Source organism: Hippocampus comes, unplaced genomic scaffold (assembly GCF_001891065.2).
Source record: "Hippocampus comes isolate QL1 unplaced genomic scaffold, H_comes_QL1_v1.1 scaffold67, whole genome shotgun sequence".
Taxonomy (NCBI): Eukaryota; Metazoa; Chordata; class Actinopteri; order Syngnathiformes; family Syngnathidae; genus Hippocampus; species Hippocampus comes.
Window position 1 is genome coordinate 1,317,064 of NW_017805221.1, and position 23,878 is coordinate 1,340,941.

At 47.5% G+C, this 23,878-nt stretch overlaps 1 protein-coding gene across 2 annotated transcripts; it reads left to right on the forward strand.

Moving 5' to 3' along the window:
• The first annotated feature begins 307 nt into the window (after positions 1–307).
• LOC109515257 (myocardin) lies at positions 308–13,517 on the forward strand. 2 transcript variants are annotated; one of them, XM_019868919.1, is made up of 16 exons: positions 308–795; positions 1,740–1,896; positions 4,607–4,660; positions 6,116–6,171; positions 6,262–6,334; positions 7,072–7,194; positions 7,274–7,473; positions 7,604–7,744; positions 8,620–8,785; positions 8,887–9,025; positions 9,904–10,000; positions 10,111–10,626; positions 11,275–11,373; positions 11,474–11,617; positions 11,749–11,803; positions 11,930–13,517. In XM_019868919.1, exons 2-16 carry the CDS (start codon positions 1,842–1,844, stop codon positions 12,277–12,279), a joined length of 2,268 nt encoding a protein of 755 aa, XP_019724478.1. In that variant the 5' UTR covers positions 308–795; positions 1,740–1,841; the 3' UTR covers positions 12,280–13,517. The 2 variants fall into 2 exon arrangements, with proteins under 2 accessions (XP_019724478.1, XP_019724477.1); XM_019868918.1 differs by having other exon boundaries at positions 309–795; positions 11,879–13,517.
• Positions 13,518–23,878: the final 10,361 nt, after the last annotated feature.

Below are 23,878 nucleotides of genomic sequence, written 5' to 3' on the forward strand. Positions count from 1 at the left end.
AGAAGATAAAATATTGCTGATTTCGTTCACTTGCGCCACAAGAGTCTCAGCCGCGTATGACACGCGCAAGGGCGCACACGGCAGTAAATCACTTGAAGAGGGGTGACCCAGAGGCATCCCGAAGGCAGCATATGAGCCTTGCTGTACTTGAACCGTTTGAAGCGGGTCCAAAATGCTCCCCGTTGGCCTCGCAGTAATAAAAAGGTCTTTTGGGCCCAGGTGTCACTGCTCCGCGGATCACATGATACACTGACAGTGAGCGACAGACATTCATGCGAGAAAGTTGCCAAAACCACCCCCCCCCAAAAAAACCGAAGGAATTAATTGCTGTACAAAAAAAAAGGGTGGTGCTCAATCAGAGAGTGGGCAGATGTCAGGGGTGAGGCTGAAGGGGGAACTGGCTGTGAGCTGGGAGACATGGCGGGGTGGGCAAGGCCGCGGCGGTGGGGGGAGGGTTTGACAGTCTCTCCCAGTTGGCACCCCCGACCCATGATGCCTTGGGGCAGCCAGAGAAAGGGGGGGGGCAGAGTGAGAGGAGGCGACTGGCTGAGTTGGCTGAAGAACGGCAGACAGACAGAAAAAGAAGGACGCAGCGGTTCCGAAATAAAGCGGCGATGAAAGGGCGGACATGAAAAGAACATGAAAGAAGGAACTTGCCATTAAAACGCTCGGCCACCTCGTTGCTCTCTTCTCTTCTCCTCCTCTTCCTCATTCGATTCTCCTCTTCAATTTCATCGTAAATCAAGTCCAGTTCGACCACCCCGAGGGGCCGCTCAGCTTCTCTCCTCGCTTCCTGTAAGTATTTTCCTCCTTCATTGGCAGCCCGCTCTTGCTCATCTTCGACTGTCCGGGCGCCGCGCTCACGTCTTTGTTGTTTGAGAGAAGAATAATTGCGCTAGTGGCCAGACTCTCTCTCTTTCGCCAGTAAGTGTTTTGAGAGGGTTAACTTTGTCGCAAAGACTGGTCTTAAAAAAAAAAAAAAAAAATTGGATTATTTTACTGAATTTGAGCAAAATCATCCGCCAATCAAATTCAACCGAGTTAGCATAGCTAGCCTAAAAAAAAAAGCAAAAAACCAAAACACTGGGAATTTAAGCAAAATTATCCACCAATAAAATTGATCTATGTTAGCATAGCTAGATAGCCGAGAAAAAAAGTGTCATATTTTGCAGAATTTAAGCAAAATTATCCACAAATAAAATTGGATTAAGCATGGTTAACTTAAAAAAAGGAAGAAAAACACAACGCTCTGATGTCAAAAAAGAGGCAGCAAGCAGTTTAATGCCCAACCAAAGGTCAAACTAAACACAAAACAAAGAGAATGACATGTTGTGCATTTAAAAGAACTTCACAACTTTTTGGTCTGCTCCTGAATGCCAATCGGAAACACCTTCGACAGGCTAACATTGCATTTTGGAACAAAAACATCAACATAACAATCCCCACAGACTTCTCGATCTCCATGAAAAAGAACTAACATTGCTGCAAATTGTGAAGCTCATCTTTTGATTGTAACGGCCAGACTATAATTTGACGCACTGTGATCATGGCAGGCCGTCTACAGGGACGACCGCCGACGCCACAGTTGGCTTGTTAGGTCTTGCCGTCTCTATCTGCGTGTGTGTGTGTGTGTGTGCGTGTGCGTGGCGTGCCATTGCTGTGCCTCGATCAATCTCACTTTGTGTCCGTCAGTGGATTTGCAAGCATTTGGCTCTCTCACTCTGTTGCTTTCCCCGCAGTGACACACAGAAAAGGAAAAGAAGAGGTTGCTTTCGTCCTGGCGGACACACACCAGGAAGAGCCTCTTGTGTCTCTGTGCCGCGCCGCCCTTCAGAGCCGCCATGACGCTGCTTGCTTCCGAGAGGTCACTCCTCATCCGGAACAAGTTCCGCTCAGGTGAGCGCATGGCAACGGAAGCAATTAAGTAGACGACCGCACAGTGGACACTTATGAGGATCCCCCTTCGCAAAGCGCAGGGTCATTGGCTACATGAGCATCAATATGCGGAGGTGAAGGCGAGGTGGAGATTCAGTCGCACGGGGTGTCACGTGAGCGATAGCGTCAAGGATTCGATGGCAGGGAATGGATTGAGTGAGCCGTTGGATTGTGTCCAGGCGTGGCTTTGTGGATTGCTTCTTGACACGCAAGAGAGACGCGTGACATTAGCCCACGACAAACAACAACAGTTCCGCAGTTGACTTAAATAAGCAGACGTGGGCATTCCGGCTGTACTGACGGAAGGTCCGTCAGTCCGTCACTGACGGGCGCCCATTTTGCTGATGATTGATTTGAAACGTAAAAAAAAAAAAAAAAAAAAAGACAGACACTGATGGAAGTGGACTTTCGTCCGACAGACCTTTCAGTCCGTCATCAACGGACGCCTGTTTTTCTGATGACTGACAGGAACAGGTCCCACCTATCCCGTGTTTTTCGTTAGTTTTTTGTTTTTTTTTTTGTGAGGACGGCATTGACTATATATGAGCCCACAATATCATTTTGAACATATCCTCTCATCGGGTTGAGTTGGCTCAACGCGTGTTGCTTCTAAACATGCCCATCTCACGCCTCAGGAAAATCCCTTTAGCTTAATGTTAACAAATGCAAAATGCCATAGACAGGCTAACGAATAGAATTTGTGTTGTAACCTTTTGAAACAGCAGATATTTGAACACATATAGTGCCGCACATTAGGGCCACGAATATAGCAATCCTCACAGGCATATCTTCTTTATCTTCTGTGAAGAATGAATCATATCACTGCAGCTCACTGAGAGACTCTGACCGTCTCCATGTCAAGTGGTCGACAGTATCTGTATGTCTGTTTTCATGGATTCGTTACCTGACTAAACCTTTAGTGGTGACTTAGTTGATCCTTGATCAAACTTTTTTAATACTGCAATAGCAGTTCACAATTTATCAGCTGTCGTCTTTTCGAGCGGAGGAAATGACGTCATGGTCTTTGAGGCTGTCCCCAAGGTGGGGCAACACCTGCTGGAACACGTGATTCCTGGCTTGGGGGGGCTGGGTTTAAGGGGGGCGCAGGAGGAAGAGGAGGAGGAGGAGGAGGAGGAGGAGGAAAGTTGGCAGCTGCTTTGTGTGTGTGCGCGCCGTCATGCATGTATAAGGGGTGAATGCCAAGACCAGAATATCACTTTGAACATATCCTCTCATTGGGTTGATTTTGCTCAACACGTGTTGCTTCTAAACATGTTTAGCCCACGGCTCAGGAAAATCCCTTTAGCGTAATGCTAACAAAGAATGCAAAAAGCCATAGACAGGTGAACGAACAGAATCTGTGTTGTCACCCTTCTAAGATATTTGAACACATGTAGTGTAGCACATAAGGACCGCTAATATAACAATACTCATCGGCATATCTTCTTTATCCTCTGCGAGGAATGAATACGATTGTTGCAGCTTACTGAGAAGCTGCGACCGTCTCCGTGTCAAGTAGATCCAGGATCTGTATGTCCGGATGATGCTGGACAAAGGTGGCCATGTGTGCGCACCGGAAGGAGCTGCTCAATGTCCGTTGAACAAAAAATGTGGCAAAAGCTATTTCATTGTCTTTAATTTTGGCATTATTGTGCATTTTTATATTTTAAAAAAAAAGTGCAACGTAGTGCTGTTTTTCATATTATTTCTTTTTTTTGTTTGGGGTGTATTGTGTGTGAAAACACCAGTACACTTCTGCGGGAGCTGCTGTCAGCCACTGCCCACGCCCAGATACTCACACGCAGACATCACACGCCACCCTACCAGGCCCCGCCTCTTAAAGGCACATATCAAACGTTCAGAAACATTTTCTACACATTTGTTACCTGCTTTGTGTGTGTGTGTGTGTGTGTGTGTGTGTTCAAAGGTGTTCTCGGTGTGTTCTAACGAGTTTAAAGCACATGTGGGGTTGAAACAAGATAATATCAAGAATTTTTGCCTCAATGTATACTATCACCGTTTTAACCCTCAGGCTGGGCACCTGGCCATTACGTAATGCTCGTGTGCAGAGTTGCAAGGCCCTTTATTTTTTATTTTTGGAGTGCCTTGTTCTCCTGGCGCTGGCATCAAACTGAAGGGGAAAAGGCTTCGGTGCTTTTTATTTCTCTGCGGTCCATTTGTTCAACTTTTGTCTTGTGCAAAGTCCACAGGATGAGAACAGTTCTGGCAGTACCAGCGAGGATGACGTGAGGGAGGTGGGGGAGGGGGGTGTGCATGAAATGCCGGGACAGCTGAAGAGGGGGGGGGGGGGGGCGTCTGACTGAAATAGATATATAGAGAGATAAATAGTTACTGGCCTCCAATGCCCACCCCGGGCAGGCCTCACCTCCCCCTCTCCCCTCACTAAGGTCTCACTCAAATGTATCATTGGCTTCACCTGTTTGTGTGTGCGCTCAACGTGGACGGACAAATTGTGCGCGCGTGCGTTCCAAAGTCATTAGGTAATATGAGCCGGCTTCTCAACGTCGCTCGAGTCTTGCTTCTGTGTCAAATGTGATTTATTGATTGGTGTGCCGTTTACTTGTCATTCTTCACGGAGCCCTTCAAGACAACGATGATCCCATTGATGCCAATGCTTGACTCCTCTTTTTTTTTTTTTTTTGTCTTTCAGTGCTGCAGTTGAGGATTCAGAACCGAAGGCAGAGTGAGATCAATGCAGACTTGGGTTGGTTTTATGCGCGACAGTGAACATTTGTGGCTAATTTGTGTGCTTAGTCATCATCTTGGGAGAGTTGTTGATCGCAACGCGATCGTTCCTTGCATTCAATCAGTGAAAGGACTTGCGACGGGGACCACGACAAAGGCTGAGGCCATCCGCTAAATTGTTCGGGAGTAAGCCGACTTTTATGAGCAAGTACGTTTCTTTCTCATTCATCGGCTCCTCTCCACAGCAGCCAAGAAAGTGGAGAAAAAAGCCCTCAAACTCAAACGCAATGATCGCAAACTGCAATTTGCCAGATAAGACGGTGGCCAACAGCGAATTAATGCCAAACTTGCAGTCACCAAGCTTATTGTGCACAAAATAGAACTAAAAAGGCATTTGAACCTTTTTTAAAACATTATTCATGAAGTCTCTCATATGCGATTTATTTCAGATTTTGGACATCTGCTGACTGAGGAAAAAAAAAAGAACTAGAACTGTTTCGATCATAAAGCATATTTGTACAATTAGCATGCATTTTTTTTGTAACATCTAAAATAAAAAATGCCTACAAAAATCTTTTAAACCTCTACATAAATGTTTTCATGTAATTGTAGGAGAAGTGATTGCTAATTATATGATATTATATCGGGCGCATCTCCTTGACAGGAGGCTGACATGTTTCGCCGCCATGTTTCTGCTACGGAAACCCAAAGGAGACAAACTTAGCAAAAGGAAGTTACTCAATTTCACAACTGCAGCGTGTGTGACAAATGCCACGCACTTAATCCGTCGCTTGAAGGATTACTGGAAGCCGTTTGGGATGACATTTTGCTTGCACCTCAGCCTAAGAAAGATGGCAGTGAATTCTAAACAGTGTACCTTTAAGAAACATAAGTTTGAATAAAATACAACGAATTCTCAGAATGTACTGCAAGCATTTCTGAGGTTGACATTTTTTACCAGTTTACACGTTCAATCTATTCCCTCTTTAGTTTCGTTTTTTTTTTTTTTTTGTTGTTATTTATATCTGTTAGCATGACTAGCGTGCGTCTCGGTTTTGTAGTTGCGGATTCGAAAGCTGGTGCTGGCCTTGCTGCACGGCGTTTGCATGTTTTTCTCTGTCCGGGTACTCCAGTTTCCTTCCACAAACCAAAATCATGCATTTTGCTTTCGAGAGGACGAAATTTGGAATGAAATTGCGAATGATTGCATGTCGATATGAACCCTGTGATTGATTGGCAACCAGTTGAAGGGGATTGGTTTTCTTGAAGGTCAATTCACAATGCGTTGACGTTTCACTGTGTCGTGTACATTAGCAAAGAGCATTCGACTGCCGTTTACAACGACAACGTGTTTTGCACCAGATTGTGTGCTCACAAAAATGTATTGGTAGTGGATAAAAACTGCATATGAAGTCTGTTTCTTGGAATTTTCACGAGAGCGTTTCTTTCACGTTGGTCCATTTTCTTTCTGCAGGCTTGAAGTCGACAAGTTCCCCGAAAAACAAAGAAAAAGACAAAAGTGAAGCTCCGGTGAGTTGAACGCTTCCGCAGTGTTGTCAAGTGAATCTTGCGCGGGCCCTGCACAGTGGTTTGATTTTGCTGCTTCCTGACCGACCGCAGCGTCCAACTGACAATGGTGCCGGAAGACATCCGAAGACGCCCCCTGGTGGAGTCGCTCCTGGAACCGTGCAAGGTGATACCCGGACAAACGCACGTAGCGCAATGTCACACGCTCGCGGGCTCGACCAGAAGTGCGCACACGTGGTCAGCTGCCGCTTGAAAACAAATGTGACCTCTCTGAGTCCCGAAACGCAGTGACGATAGCACACAAAATAAGTTGCCAGAGCTGCTACGCGCGTCTCTGTTTGGGATGTCCTTTTCCACCTTATATTCCAATCATATTATGCCCACCCACCCACACGCACAGTTCCAAACGGTTTTCGGGCATTTAACTTGTCTGGGACAAGCTTTTGTCAAAATACACCAGGGATCAGCAAGGATTGAATTCAGTTATTTTGTTTATTTATAACTATGTATTCTCTTTCTCTCTATACCTATGTGCGTGTGTGTGTGTGTGTGTGTGTGTGTGTGTGTGTGTTTTGGACATCTGCTGACTGAGGGGAAAAAAAAAAGCATATTTGTACAATTGGCATGTATTTTTTTTTTGTAACATCTAAAATAAGAAATGCCTACAAAAATCTTGATCCGTATTTGCCGCAAATTTGACAATTTGATCCGTATTTTGATACACACAAAATGTTTGAGAAGGATGCATTCTTATGTGGAATTATTTGATTCGGTGCACCCTAAAAAGTCCATTTTCCCTCAGTCCTCTATCTTCCATTCAATGGTCCATTGTTTGCAAAAGACGAGATCTCTGCAGGTGTGTTCACTTTGAAACTTGAACTCTCCTGCCATCAACGCTTTTAGAGAAGAGCGAGTGCGGGGCCTCGAGGCAGAAGAAGGCTCGTCGGGACCTCAAAGAGGGTATCCGAGATCCACCCGCGCCTGCCAAGCCCAAAGACAAAGCGCACCGCCTCCACCTTGACAACGGTGAGTCACGCAAACAAAGGAGATCGGCCAGCCGATCCCCTCTTCGGACCCTCACGTCCTTTTGCTTTCATTTCCAAAGGCCCCGCCTCTTTCGCGTTGCCCGCAAATGTCTTCGAAGACGACATCTCCTCCTGCAACTCGTCGAGCAAGCGACGCGTTGCTCCCCAACCGCCGGCGGCCTTGGCCCTCCCTTCACCACCGGGGCTCTCCGATGACCAATTGCTGAGTGACTTGTCATCGGTGGGCCCGCCCCTCAACCACGGTCTGCTTCACATTCAGGTGAGACAACAACGGAGTCGCTTTCCCGTATCTGTCCGGCGATTGGCATTCACCGCTGGGATGTATTCAAATGAAACGGAGCGAAATCCATTTCACGGAAGTGATGACTGACGCCCGTGTCCCCTTTCAGTCCAGTTCGGCTTCGCTCCCGGCAACCGAGGGCAGCCAACCGCCGACCGGCACGCTGTTGTGCGAAAGCAACTCCACTGCGGCCGCGGGTCGACCAAACGGGATCTTTCTGATTTCCCCGACCCCGCCCCTGCTGCCAAAGGTACAGTGATTGATGTGTGCTCTCTGCTGGCCTCGTTGCGATCAGAAGCACGGGTGTTCGCCTAAATTCTGAGATTTGTTCGATGAATTGGGATTGGTTTATGCACAGCAGGGAACGAAAAATCTTATCTATCCGTCTGTTTTCTACCGCTTATCCGGGGTCAGGTCGGGGGGGGCGGCAGCTTTAGCAGGGAAGCCCAGACTTCCCTCTTCCAGCGTGTCCCGGGTTGTTCCCGGTGCCGGTGGGACATGCCCAGAACACCTCATCTGGCTCCTCTCGGCGGGGAGGAAAAGCGGCTCGACTCTGAGCCCCTCGCTTCTCACTTTATGATCTCTGATAGGGAGCCCAAACACCCTGCGGAGGAAACTCAAATGGCCGCTTGTATCCGGGATCCCGAAAAGTGTTAGTCGGTAGCAAATGCACGGCCTTATCATACGCGTGCGAGTAGATCTTATAAATAATGCCGGATGAAGTACTTTGGAGCCCATATTTGACCCGCTAATTAGCATCTGAAATCACAACAAAGTCAGCGACATCGAGATCCTGACCCGAACAAGATGCTCGCGCTCGCTGTTTTGCGACCGTGACCTGAAGCTGTTACGCATTCATTACTGTCAATTTGCACTTGCGGGCGCGTGGCGCGTATTTGCCCGTTCCCGGGGTTCACACATCCGCACACAAACACACCGTGGCTGTGCGTCAAAGCCAACGCGCGTTGTCCTTTGGAGAGCCGTGACGGGTTTAACCTCCACACGGTGCAAACGCCGTCAAACAGCTCGACGCCACCCCCCCCCCACCCCCCCGACCCCCGCGTCACATCTTCTATGCGCCAGCTTTGGAGTGACTCCACTGAGCCCGCTTTGAAACCCTCGCAGACAGCCGGGCCTCCCAGTCCTGCCGGTTCCTCTTCCCCGACGCCCGCCTTCAACCTCAGCCACCTCGCTTGCTCACGGAAACCGCGCGATACCAAACCCAAGATGAAGAAACTCAAGTATCACCAGTACATTCCTCCCGACCAGAGAGGGGCGTCCGGGCCCGGAGGTAGAGAATCGCTCTCAACCTCTCACAGCCAAAACCCGAGACCTGCACTTTACCTGTGCTGTGTGTGTGTGTGTGTGTGTGTGTGTGTCGTGTCTTTCAAGAGGGAGGAGCCAAACAGAAAAGCCCTCCTACCCAGCCATTAGGCGCCGCCAATTCTCATCTGCTCAAGCAGCAACAAGTCTTTCTCCAGCTGCAAATCCTTCAGCAGCAGCAGCAGCAGCAAGTCGCTGTGCTGCCCAGGTATTCGCTTTTGCTCATTCCTGAGACTTGTACAAACATGGCTGCCGATCTGCGGTCTGGGGGTCTGCGGCCACCTCCGTCGTTGCCTGACAGGTTCGCCGTCCACTTGCATCGTTTGTTGCTGTTGTCATTCATTTCGCCGAAAGTATCTTCAGGCAAACAGTTGGCGAACGATGTGGTCCCCACGAGCATCAGAGAATGTTTATGCTCACCGCTCGTGTCCTTGGCGTCAGTGCATCCCAAGTGAAATGATTGATAGACCTCAGCCGAGCAGGCGGCTTCAGTTGGCGTAGCAAGGTTTGCTTCGTTTGGGTGTGCTGCGGTCCTCGCCGAGCCTCGTTGCGGGAACTGATGTGGCCTGCTTGGATGCGAGGCAAAACGTCTCGTAAAACAACCAGAACGCTCCAGTTTCAATCCATTTGATGCCCTGACGGGTCTAATCATCACACAGATTTAAGCAACCCGTTTATTTCTTCAAATACACAGAACAAAATAAAATCGCTTGTCGTGGGGATCTGGAAATGGATTCATGGCGTTTCAATTCCTTTCCATGGGCATGATTGATTTGAGAGTGACAAGCCTGTTCAATGGATGAAATCAAGTTGCAAGTCAAGGTCGCACGCGACTTGAGCTAGCCGGCAAGCGAATAAGAGCGGCGAGATGTTTCGATTCAATTATCAGTTCTCATTTTGACTCCTATAGACAACAAGAATCATCTGGAGCTCTGCCCCTCAAAAAAAGCTTTTTTTTGTTCTCGGTAAACACAAGAAAATGACATGGCTTGACCACATCTTAATCACGTGCAACCAATGTACGTTTGTGTTGAGTAAATCCAAGGGATCTTTTTTTGAAATTTAGTTTTGTTTTTTTTTTTCCAGTGAACCCGTCGCCGCCGCCGCCACCAACCACACACCAAAGGACACAAACAATGCGCCCAAACTTGAGCTCCTCCCAGCAAATCTCGTTGATCTCAAAGTAAGAGAAGCCATGGCGTAAATCCAGAAATATTTTGGACCTGACGGGTCATATCCGCAGTTAATACCGAGCGCGACCTTGGATGACCTCGCGCGCTTTGGCCTCCTCAGGTGTCAGAGTTGAGGCAGCAGCTGCGTAAGCGAGGCCTCCCCGTCTCCGGCACCAAGCCGGCCCTGTTGCAGCGCCTTCGCCCCTTCCAGCTCCCGCCCTCGTGCGCCGTTCCCGCGCCCCTCTGTCCACCGGGGGGCGGCACGGAGCCCCCGACTCCCCCTCACCCGCTTCTGGCCCACCGCAGCCCCAGCTCAAGCTGCAGCTCCGCGGACTCACCTGGAAGCAGCCCCGACCAACAGACGTACATCCCGGATCACGGGGTCCCGAACGGCATTGTGAATGTCGCCGACGGTCTCTCCGTCAGTCTGTCTGGCGAACAGTGCGGTCCTCTCAACGCGGTCTTCCTTGCTCCTGCCTGTACCGCCTCCGGAACCCCGAGTCCCAGTTTACCCATGTCGTCCTCGTCGCCCCTGCAGTGCGGCGCCACCTGGAGGACTGAGCTGGCCGTCGACTTGGACAAGAAAGAGAGGATCAATTGCAGGGCGAGAGAAGCGTCGGCCAACACTGTGCAACAAGTGAGGGAAAAGGTTTTTGGGTCTTTGGATTTTGGTGGAGAACCGTACCGCTCACAAAAAGTTGCGGGGACTTGGATTTGGGCTTGCATAAAGAACTTAAAATACATCACAATTTTTCCAGGCGCACGTCATTTGACGCTCTCTGAACTGTTTGGTGTTTCGGCACTTCTTGGACAACTTGCTGTTGTCTAAACAAGGCGCTGAACGACCAAATTGACAGTTGCTATTGACCGGTATGTTTCTTGTTTTCGATGAGAATTGGTATTCAAACGGCCCTCTTGCTCATTTTGACCTCATGAGACCCAGACGACACCTGACAACTGATGATCAGAACCTCACAGTTGAAACCGGATGTTGTCAGAAGGAGGTGACCACTCAACTCGGAGTGTTGACGACAGACATGCGGAGAAGACGCAGAAAGGCTTCCGAGCGGATGTCCATGGAAATGCCTCGGTCAATGCCTCGTGAATTTTGCGTTCAGCTCCTTAGAGAACAGCAACTTGTGCTAAAGTACCAAAGGCAATGAACAGTTGGACAAGTTCAAGAGGTCGCCGTGCATTTTGGCTTCATCCTAAAAGCCGAACACACCTCACGTTTTGTGATTAGCGTCCATCTTTGACACCGTTTTACTCTCTGCCTGTCTGCCAGTCTTGTGCAAGATCCCTTCATCCATTCCTGCAACAGGAACCAGGGTGCAGGAGGCGGGACCGGGAAACGGATACTCAAACGGAGGTGTTGTTTGCGCAGGTAATCCGGCCAGACCTCTCTCAAGCCTTTCGCACGGACGCGCCACGTCGACCAGTCCGCCAACTCAACTCTCGTTTATTTGACCCCCCCCTGCTTGAAGGTCCTCTGCTCCCAGCCTTGGCCCGCCGATACGATTGGCCGAGACTTTGAGCTGCCAGTTCAGATCACGGCAAGTCCAGTCCAAAACTCGCCCGGCATTCGTAGCTTGGAGGAGGAGCTACAGGAGGCCATCCTGAAAGCGCAGGTGCGTCCACGCCAACCGGACCCCGGGGGTGGTCACCATCCACCACCGCAAATGGCAAAAGTACTGAAGAAACAGTCAAACTCTTCATTTGAGTACTCGACTTCACTGTCCGTGTCTTTTCCGGTCAATAGATGGACCCTCGACAATCCATCGATGACATTCTGGATGAGCACACTGCTTCTGTCGGTGAGTATCTCATCAATAAGAAAGCCAAGCTGAAGATCCAAAGAGGCTCGCTACCTTTTCTCGTTTCCTTTCTAGACTCTGTCCACAAATCTCCTCTCCCATCGTCTCCTCCTCCTCCTCCTCCAGCGGATCCGTCCCAGAAATGCCAGCAGCACTCCAAGGAGAGCAGCTTCCTGCCTCTCTGCTCCTCGCTTCTCCTGGAGCTGCCCCCGTCTCCCGCCGCGAGCCCCCCGAGTCACGTGGTCCCACCGCCGGCGCCTCCGCCCCTTTGCACCTCGCCTCCGCTGCACTCGGCCGGCAAGTCGCGGAAGCGTCGGGCGCAGGCCGCCTTCGAGGCCGCCGACATCCTGGAGACGCTGACGTCCGGCTTGCGACTGCTCACTCCGCCGCCGCCTCCCTTCGCGGAGACCGACTTCAGTCTGGATTCGGATCTCAACATCAATCGAGTGTTGGATCTGATGATAGAGCAGTGGTGAGGAAGCGTCCGGACTGCTTGGTGACTGGCTATGCGCACTCCGTCCTTTCATTCGTAGTTTCTCCCTTCTTTCATTTTTTTCTGACTTCTTTCTTTCCCCGTTGTCCTGCCTCGGATCCAAGACGTCTTTCTTCCTTTGATCCCCGCAATTTGTATGAATGGTGCCTCGCTCTCGACCTTCCTTTTGTATTTCTAGCACCTGCAAAATCCCTCCCTCTTCCCTCCGTCCAGGTCAGGCGGCCTTCCGCTCGCGTTTCCGTCCAGGGCCTTCCTTTCATCTTTCCATGTATCAGCAATCCTTCCCATCCAATACGTGCGGCTTTCCTTCTAGCCAATGGTCCCTTCTGCCTTCCTTTTTTCTTTCTGTTCTGCATTCCTATCTTCCAACCTCCCTTTCATCCTTCTTGATGCCCTACCAACACTTCCTTCCTTCCTTCAATTAATCCTGCGCCAGCCCTTCCGTCCTATCGTTCGTCTAATCGGTGATATGCAGTACGCATCATTCCTTCCTTGGTTCCTACTTTCTTTTCCTTCTTCGTTCCGTTGACCGTGCTTTCTCCCTTCCCTTTGCTGGACCCAAAGAAAATCCATCCATCCATCCATCACTGCTGTCAGAATGATTGACTCCACGCAACGTCGGGGGTTTGATTTGTTGCAGTGTTGAATTCAAAAAGCTGGGATGGGAGAAACAGACACAAAGCTCCACACAGGGTGTCCCATAAGATGTTCTCATTCTTTGACTGACCATTACGCAAGTATTTCCGTTTTGATTCTGGTATTTATTGACTCCGATACAAGTAAAAAAAAAAGAAAAAAGCGTTAGCTTCTTCTCGCCCTCATTGAGTTTCGTCATTCGTGCGTGTTCACAAACGTTCCAACTGGTTTCCACCATTTTCTCAAGACGTGGATATCGTTTGGCAACATTGTGGAACGTCCTCGTTGGCAATTGTGAGACATGATCTTCCGATGATGACTTGAAACTGGGTTTGTGGCGTAAACTTTACCTTCAAAAAGTGGATGTTGGTTTTTGATGAACTGATCAGATGAAATCAGATTTCAGCCTGTTTGTTGCCTAATCTGGCCCATGTCATTTCAACGATTTTAGCAATGACTTTTTTTTTTTTTTTTATAACCCAGTTCATTTAAATTTTACCTCACATGTTGAGCCTGGGGCGGCACAGTGGGTGACTGGTGAGCACGTCGGTCTCACAGTGCAGAGCTGCAGCGTTCAATTCCGGCTCCGGCCTTTCTGTGTGGGGTTTGCATGTTGTCGCCGTGCCTGCGTGGCTTTTATCCGGGTACTCCGCTTTCCTCCCACATTCCAAAAACATGCACGGCAGGTTAAATTGTCCCTAGGTGTGATTGTGAATGCAAATGATTATTTGGCGATGTGTGCCTTGCGATTGGCTGGCGACCAGTGCGGGGTGTACCCCGCCTACTGCCCAAAGTCAGCTGGAATCGGCTCCAGCATGCCCGTGACCCTGGGAATAAGCGAATTAGAAAATGGATGGATGAATGAATGTGAATGGATGATATCGGCCTTTTTACACCCTCTGGTTGGCGAGAGCAAAATTTGTTCCAGCTAACTTCAAAACGCATCTGCATCACTCCAAACACATCAAATGTGTTTGTTTGCTCCGCAAACAAAATGGACCGTCAAAGAGGAAGTAAATATTTGGGGGGACACCTTGTTCACTTTTAGTAAATCGCGACGGTCATTGAAAAGCACTTGGACTGGACTCGAAAACACAACAAGAGCACCACTGGGGGGGGGGGGGGGGGGTGAGATTGACATGCCACAGTGCCATGCTTGCAGAGCCAACAACAAACAAACAAAATAAATAAATAAAGCGCTCCAGGCACATTAACCGCAAACATGCCTCCAGCATGGCAGCATTGGGACAACATACCAAAAAAACAAAACAAACAAACAAAAAAAAAAAAAACCCAAACCTGCTGTGGGCCTGATTTGGCTGCTGTTGACTGAACGGTTGAGTCGCAGCCATTCATCAAGCCCGCTCGCTGGGTGCGTTAAAAACCAGACAGGGCACACACAGCGCAGCTTGAGTGTGGCACCAGATCTTCACCTCCATGCCAGACGCACAGTCGGCGTGCAAAGGTAGACGACGAGCTGGCGGAAGCTGCGAAACGAGCGGCGCGCACCAAGGAGAGAGCGACCGCGCATGCTCGTGCGCGAGCAAACTCTGCTTTCTGGCCGTGAGTGGCAATCGCCAAATGCACTTGTTAGTTTGCCAACAATTAGGGTGTGTGTGATACGAAGGTTTACAAATAGAAGAGTGGTTCTCAAATTGGGGTCCCCCAGGGGGGTCTGCAACATCATATTGTTTCAAAAAGTCATTTACATTTTGTGACCAGCGCGGCAAAAAGACAAACTAAACCAATTACTCCTCCCTTAGCTTTGGGCTAATTAAAATTTTTTATATGATCAGTTTTGCTGATCAGTGACTTGATTTGAGGAGCAACTTTTACGACATTTTTTTTTTTTTTTGCAGGTCAGGGAAATGAAGCAAGGGTTTTATTAAACAATAAAATTCTGACTCTATAATGAATGGACTTCTTCCACTGTTAAACATCGTTTTTTGTTTTTTTAAATGTCATATTACAAGCATATCTGAGAAAAATCCAAACTTTATTCTTACAACCCTGATAAAATGTCTTGTGAAAATAATATCCCATCATTTTCTTTATTTCTCTCAACGATGACATCTTTTAAATCATTTTCATGCATATGGGTGACTTCTTTTAAGATTATGAGGGGCGTTCCTTGCCCAAATTTCAGGGGTCCCCGGACCCAAAAGGTTTTTGAGAGCCCCTGAAATCGATGAAACGGGCCCGGGAAAAACTTGACATGCACGAGAAGGTGACGCCGTCCTCCGCGTGTGTTTTTTGCTCGCTGTGCAGCTTCCGTGACAACCAACGATGCAGTTGCAGTTGCATCGCCAGTTGTGACGATCACAAGCCATCGGCAAGTATTTCTTGCTACATGTACAAACAAACAAAGAAAAGAAACCGGCAGGAGAGTAAGATGCTGCCTCCTGTGACTTCCAGCGCTTTTTTTCGTTGTTGTTGTTGTTTTTTTTTTTTTTTGTGGCCTCCACCATCTCGCTCAATGTTGTTTGACCAGCTCAATTCTGATACGACGGATGTATTTCCCTTTGCGGAATGCATGGATGTCACAACACGAGACCGGGGGCAAGTTTTTCTGCTGCTATGATTTTATTTATTCAGTAACTTATTGATGCCCCAAAATGTATTTGAAACATTCATAAAATTAAAGTCTTAATAGATTTTCCATGTGTCTCCACTTTGTCTTGTTTTTCATCTAACGGGTAAATGACGGCTGGTCTAAAATGGTCTTATTAAGCCGTGCATTTGTTGTCCTTTTTTCCGGACCTCGTTGCAAGGTACCTCGACGGTCATCACGAATCTGAACGGAGTGAACGCTAGAATGGGAGTTCGTTATTCGGATGTGAACGTTATAGGGGTGAAAACCTCGTAAATGGGGTACGTTGAAAAGAGGTTTAACTGCAATATAAAAACTTGTTTTTAGAATTAATAGACATATTTTGTTTGATGATAACATGACAAACACACACACACACACACACACACACACACACACACACACACACACACACACACACAAAAACCTTGCTACTAGCAAAGTGTAGCACAGAATTAGTTAATGGCAAACAGGGCCCAGTGCACTTGGAGAGAAAATAAAAGCTAAAAGCTTTACGGTGCTGATGACCCTGAGCGCGACTTGACTAGATTCAAGTCCTCGCCCAAACCCTAAATCTGCAATCTTAAAACTGCTGCGTCAAACCCGAAGCCAAAATAGGTGAGGTAGCAAACCCAATGTGAACTCACCACCTAAGTGGCTAAAAAAAAGAGGAAAACAAAAACAAACTGCTGCAACATTTAACACTGAAATCCTGAAGTGTGGATTTATTGTCTTCAGTGTCAGTCTTTTTAGTTTTCGATTGAATGTTTCAAGCATCATGTGGCCCAGAGCTCGGCATTTTACGGCCCTCGGGCCAAATGCGGGCTCTTACTGGCTTGCGAAGAGTTGCTTGGAATTAAGAAAATAAAAGCTGCGGTACTTTCAAATTTTTTTGGATAATACGTGTTGGGCCGCGGCCGGGCTCTTCCTGGGCTGTGAAAAGTTGCTTGGAATTAAGAAAATAAAAGCTACTTTCCAAAATTTGCATAGTGCCTGGAATAAAACCATAACTTTTACTTTGAAACTTGCTTACGGTATGCTTGAGTCGTTTACGTACAGGTGCTCTGGCAGAGTCCGCGTGATTGGCAAAAAGTCACGATCTTGGTCACCCTTCAAAATGTTCTCCCATGCCCCCCCTCCCCTCCAAAAAAAAAAAAACCCTCAAGGTGGACGCTGAATGCCGTGGCTTAAAGATAATACGGACTGTTACATATTTATTTACTGAAGTCAGGGGTCAACTCGTGTTTTTAGTTTGTGGTGAGCCATTCGCCGTCTTGAAGGACGAGCAACGTGAGTCGACATGACGAGACGAAGCATGCGGAAAAATGCCGACATTTGACTGAGGCCGGGAGAGCGCAGATATGAAGAAAAAAAAAAACCCAACAAGCTACCAAGCGACAAGCGGCCCGGGAAGCGGCAACCAGGACGAGCTTTGCGTTTAGTCTACAACATCGCTCAGGACACGAAGCCGTTTTCGGAGGGGGAATTCGTTCAAGAGTGCTTGGTGGACGACTCCGCAGCGCGAATATGGCCGGAGCAACAAAACAAGTTCAACAAATGCAGGTACAGAACCTCTCTTACTCATGTTCATCTGTCGTGTGTGTGCTTCACATCTCCACTTCAAACATTCAACCTGCTTTGATATACTTGTCAAAGCTCAACAGAGGCTAGATTTAAAAAAAATAAAATAGCAACGTGTCATACACACGCAGTCTTGACAGTGAACACTTTTGTTCATAATGCTCACAGGAAATGACAACTGCACAAAATGTAGACCCTGCATAGAGCGCATGTAAAGGACTCGATTTTCTTAACCCCTCCCACACACTTTAAACATAGATTAACGCAAGCTTTTTAAACACACACACACACACACACACACACACGCACACACACACACACACACACACACGCACACGTACAAAAAACATTTTGCAAGCATAATAATACCTTATGCATTGTAGTGTCTGTGTGCATGCATGCGCCTTTATGTGGTGTGGTCTGGAGGGGTGGGGGGCGTGTGGCATCACAAAGTCTGCGTGTGAGTGTCTGGGCATGAGTTGCAGCCGGCAGCAGCTTCTGCGTGAGTGTTTGTGACGTTCAAGAAAAGGCTGTCGACAAAGCGTGTAACAATATTTACAAGGATGTATTCTTTATCCTCTGTGAAGAATGGCGAATGTTACTGCAGCTTATTAGAGAAATTCTTCTGTGTTTCATTATCAACTCTACACATATGTTTGTATAGATTCTGGTGCCACCTGGTGGCACCAGAATGAGCAGCACAATGCCCATTGAATCAAATAGATTCTCTGATGCATCTTGAATTGATGATTGGAATTCCTTTTCATTTCTACCAATTTGGAACATACCAAATGAAGCTGACTGTTAGCTGAAGGACAACAAAGACGACAAGCTCTCGAATAAGAACATCGGCCCGGACAGCCCAAGCGCCGTGCGCGCGGATCTCTTGACAAACTCTGTTAGATTTATTTTTATGAGCTCCTTGAAGAAATCTACTCGAGGGAGACACGGGTCAAGTATTGAAGCATATTTATGCGCTCCCGACTGTGCGCAGTGTTAAACAGCTGCGTGCGCAGGGCAATTTCATGGCGAGAAAGAAAGAAAGAATCCTCGGGTAAGTCCGTCTTGGAATGGAACGGAGTGCAAATTAGATCAGTGATTTTATTCATGATCTTTTTTAAAATTAATCAGTTGTTGGAATTTTATTCTGACCCATCGCAGGTTCCAGGTGCCAGATATTTTTTTGGTCCACTTCAAGACTCCATTTTCTTCTGCCTTCGGTTTTGCAATACACGATTTTTCATGTGTACGATGACATGATGAGTTTCTTAGTTGGGGAAAAAAAATGGATTTGCTTTCTGTAAATACATACTGGAGGAATCAGTGCAAGGGGAAGGTTAGGGTCAAGTGAGGGTAGGGCTAGGTTTAGGACTAGGTTTTGAGCTTGGGGGTAGAGCTGGCGCCCTTGGATTAGGTCTGGGTTGGTGTTACGATCGCGGTTAAAACAAGTCCCAATGTTCCAGTCCACGATTTGTTTCTCCACAAATGTTTTTGTCTGGCAGGAAATTGGGACAACATGAGGTTGCCCTCATCAGCAGACATGTGTGAGTCTTTTTGAGGGCATCATTCCCATCCCGATTGCTTTAGTAACGGCTCATGTGCAAGGCCCAGTGCCAAATGCACGCGCGCACACACACACACGCTATGCGCCCTCATCTACCTCATCAGCTGATCGCATTGTAAAGAGGAAAAGGAGATGGCGGAGGTCTGCGCACGCGTGGCTGTACCTTAGAGCGCCTCGTCGTTGGCTCATGCATGTGTGCTACTCCTGCGCTATTAGCTTGCAGAAAAGAAGGCGGGCTGAGGTGTATCCACCCGCTGGCTATGCTTCATCCATGTTAATGAGGACGGGAGAGCTTCCGTTCCTCCAAGGTCACACACACGCGCACGCCCACGCCCACGCGCGCGCAATGTAGCACCGCTGTCGGGATTAACTGCAGCATGCATGTTGATTGCACATGCCGGCAGTTTGTGCGGGGATACTCGCAGGTGACCTCGCCATATGCGGGTGCTTTGCAGTGAAAACAAATTCCCACCTGTTGACGTTCACGCTCGCTTACACACGTGATCAGCATGTCGCTGCACACAAGCAATCGTTTCAGGAAGACAACCTCCTGAGTTTCTTCTCAGAAGGCAAAACTTTTTTTTTTTCCATCTCCAGCTTCATAATGATGAATATTACGCATTTTCAAGCTGTTATTAATGATTTAGGGACCGATGTAGTCTTCCTCGCTCATGAAACGGTAAATGCTGTTCAGCAGCTATGTGCATGAAATAAAAGGAACCGTGGTTAAGGTTTCAAATTAGGGTTTTAGATTTGGGTTTGAAACTAGAGTAAGAATTTTGAATGTGGGTTTTCAAGCCGCCTCCCAAAATGGACTCATTTGGCACCTTTGACGCCGCACATCCTCAGCAAGACCTCCTGCAGGGAAGGTGGCATTACGGCAAGCAAAAACCTCGGCCGCGCCCCCTCGCAGCATCTCTGCACGCGATGGCCGCAGCGCTGCCCTTTCATTGCGCAGCATTTATTTCCCTGCACCTCCCGTAATTGCGGCGCATGAGGGCTGACTGTTTCCTGGCCTGGTCGTCAGCGAAAAAAACCTCAGCGCTGTCGACAGAGACAGATGGAGAGCGCGGCCGCCAGCCTCCTGCTCTGCTCCTATGATTAATGCTCTCTCTTCGCTTACACACGTGATCAGCATGCCGCTGCACACAAGCAATCGTTTCAGGAAGACAACCTCCTGAGTTTCTTCTCAGAAGGCAAAACTTTTTTTTTTCCATCTCCAGCTTCATAATGATGAATATTACGCATTTTCAAGCTGTTATTAATGATTTAGGGACCGATGTAGTCTTCCTCGCTCATGAAACGGTAAATGCTGTTCAGCAGCTATGTGCATGAAATAAAAGGAACCGTGGTTAAGGTTTCAAATTAGGGTTTTAGATTTGGGTTTGAAACTAGAGTAAGAATTTTGAATGTGGGTTTTCAAGCCGCCTCCCAAAATGGACTCATTTGGCACCTTTGACGCCGCACATCCTCAGCAAGACCTCCTGCAGGGAAGGTGGCATTACGGCAAGCAAAAACCTCGGCCGCGCCCCCTCGCAGCATCTCTGCACGCGATGGCCGCAGCGCTGCCCTTTCATTGCGCAGCATTTATTTCCCTGCACCTCCCGTAATTGCGGCGCATGAGGGCTGACTGTTTCCTGGCCTGGTCGTCAGCGAAAAAAACCTCAGCGCTGTCGACAGAGACAGATGGAGAGCGCGGCCGCCAGCCTCCTGCTCTGCTCCTATGATTAATGCTCTCTCTCACACACACACACACACACACACACACACACACACACACGGAGACACATGCGGGATCGTACATCAGTGGCGGAGATGGCATGCCTAAGTAGGCGAGGACTCGCTCGATGACGCAGAGGCGAACTGCATGACAACACCTGTCTGATGTTCATGTTAAACGCCAGTGCGCCAGGCTGTTTTATTACAACGTATACATTTGAAGGACATCTTTCTTTGTCACATTTCTTTCTCGTGAAGACAGTAAAAGAGGCCACGGATACAGTTTTGCACTCATCCAACGAGGAGGTTGGGAGGGTGTTGGGGGTAAGGGGTGCTCCCAACGCACGTGCAAGGACATTGCGCCACAAAGCAAGATTGCTTACAATGAATCGCCTGTCTTGATGTGTATATGTTCGTACGCGCAGATACGTGATATTAGCCGGGCCATATACACATTTTTGGGCTGTTTTTTTTTTCAGTCATCGCGCTTTAAATACATTTCAACTTGTTAAAACACACTTTGATTTCTCAGATGAAGACCCGCCGCACACAGAGTGATGCGGCTAAACACGACTGAACTGTAGCGCAGCGTATGGCCGACAAACAGCAACTGCTTTTGCCGCCATCTTAAATTCGAATTGCGTATTTGCCGGTCAAAATTTGTTCCTAAACATTTGCAGCTCCACTGGTGTATATTCAAAACGTTGAGAATGGACGCGTGGGTGGAGAAGTCCATGCACAGCAGGTCTGCTAGCTTCATGCTAACATAAAATGTGAAACTCAATAGACAAGCTAACATCAGTTAGCACGGGCAGAAAAAAAGCATAAAATCAGAATACCACAATATTTATAGGAATATTCCTATTCATATCCTCTCTGCTCTGTGCAAACGACTAGTACTTGAGCGTGCCGTCGTGAGGAACCTTCTCTGCCTCTTCTTCATGCTGTTAATGACACTGCATCTCTTCCGGTAGACGTCAGTGCTTCCCCGTGTGTTGTGGCACAACCTGGTACTATACTGAAGGGGCCTGACTCAAAATTCAGACTTGTGAAAGCATTCCAAAAAGTGTCTGTCAAAAATGTCTGAAATCTACGGAAGGTGAATATTTGGCAGTGGCATTGGGGAATACTGCACTTGAAATGTGGAGTTATAGGAACACACACACACACGCAGGTAAACAAGCGGTGCAGAAAAGACAATGTGTGTGTTTGTTTGTGGCGCCTTGTCGTCTGGGAGCTTGGACCTGTGATGGTGTTGCAACACGGACAACCATGCTGAACATGAGGCACCACTTTGACTGTAAGGTCATCGTACACGCCGTCCTCCCCTTATCGCAGCCCTCACACGAGCACACACACACACACACACACACACACACACACACACACACACACACACACACACACACACACACAGCGGCCAGCTTTTTGGTGCACACGGCAGGACGGAATGTTCGAAATGAGAAAAACTGATGCAGATTTTTGGGAGGGGAAAGGGACAACAAGGTGGGCTAATCTGTTCTATCATTTGTTCTTTCCATTTTCAGTGGCAATAAAAAAACATTAGTCAAAATAAAAATAGTGAGTGATTATTTTGTGATTGATTTTTCAATCTATCATACCCCCGAAAAATATGTATGTATTATGATTTAAAAAAAAAAAATCAAATTAGAAATGGAAAAACATGCCTCAGGTCTGAAATATATGATTATGATGATTATAATTATATGTTAAGATTTAATTGGTTGCATTTAAATGACCTGGTAGATTGTTGACGAATTCGTAAAGATACAGTATGTCAAATGAAATTGAGTTATGGCTCACCTGTTTTTCCGGGTTCAGCCGCGTGACCTTTGCAGCGTGAGCCCGAGAGGACTTTGATGTTAGTTTCAGTCAACAGCAGAGAACAAAATGGCAGTGCCTTGAAATGGTTGAAAACAGACAGATGAATCTGCTTAATTCATTTTCCACAAACATAATATTCATCAAAAGACAGTGTTTAGACTCAGGTGTTGGGGGGTTGGGGGGGGACATATTATTGCAAAGAAAATTTTGGCCTTTAATTCTTTTAATTCTATTTAATCATGTCATTTTTTTACAACGGGTGCTGTTTTTGTCATATTAAAAAAAAAACTGGAACGTATTAATAGCAATCCCATTCGTTTCAATGGGGAAAGGTGATTTGAGAATTAAACTCAGTCCCCTTTTCCTTTTGTAAAGGACCAACTGATTGCTGCTTGGTGCCTGTTGTCATTTGCTGGTGTTGGGGAGCCGCTTTGATGCTGCGGCCCGGGTCAAAGTGACCCGTTGGTCTCAGCGGGCCTCCGCTGGCTCTCTAATAAGACGGCAAGCTAGCGAGACACGACTCCATTCCACACCGGACGCTTCTGGGAATTCAGCAGAATTTCGGCTAACGAGTTAAAAAGTTGATCTGCAGTGACATGTTTGGGACCAGAAAGCCACAGAGCAAATCCAGGACAAATCAACATGTACAGTCAACAATTACGGAAAACAAACACCATTTTCTGAGAAGTACAAAAATAAAGCCGAGCAGCAGGTCACACACATTGAGTCACAGGAGAATAGCATTCATTCCTTTTGTTGAAGTATTACTGTCCTCAAAACAAATTGGAAACACCAAGACGTCTTGTGTGGTGGGTTTTTTTTTGGGGTGGTGTGTGTGTGTGTGTGTGTGTGTGTGTGTGTGTGTGTGTGTGTGTGTGTGTGTGTGTGTGTGTGTGTGTGGTGGAACCCAGGTTATGAAAGTTAACAAAAACTAGTAAAATAACCTAAATAAATAAAATTAAAAATGAAAGTGCTTTAAAAAAAACAGAATTGCCGCATTAACCACTAACTAAGGCCAGATTGTTTATTTATCGCTTTTATTGAACCTTTTTCCATTGAGGTAAGACAAAAAAAAAAAATGCAACATGGACGACCATCGACACAATAAACATTGACTTGTGAGCCCTTTGCCTAATGCCAAATGAAACGGTTCACCCTTGACATGAAATGAAAATGAAAACGCAATCCAAGTTTGGGAAGCATTTGCAAAACAAACATGTTCATCAAATAGATTCCTCTCACGCTGGCTACTGTTATGTAATTAATAGTGCTGATGCGGCAATTAAAATTGGGAAATTTTATGGGCTTGGCTAATTAAGACGTTTATAAAAGGCTCTCGTTTTGCATTGTTCATTCTCACTCTTGTTGAGTGTGTGTTGGGTGGGTGGGGGGGTCGGTGGCCTTGTTGTGCGTTTGTGTGAGGTGGCAGCGCCAAGTGGCAAAGACTTTTTAACACTTGGCTCTTTTCGTTTAGCTGCCGCGCAATTAATTACCAGCCGCCGCAGCGGCCGTGGGATCAGCTGCTGAGGAAATAAACACATCAGCGCAAACACAAAAGCCGCCTCGACTCTCGGAGTGTCGTGCTGCACGGCGCGCGCGTGTGCGCACACAAACATACACACACACACGAAGAACTTCGCAGCCCAT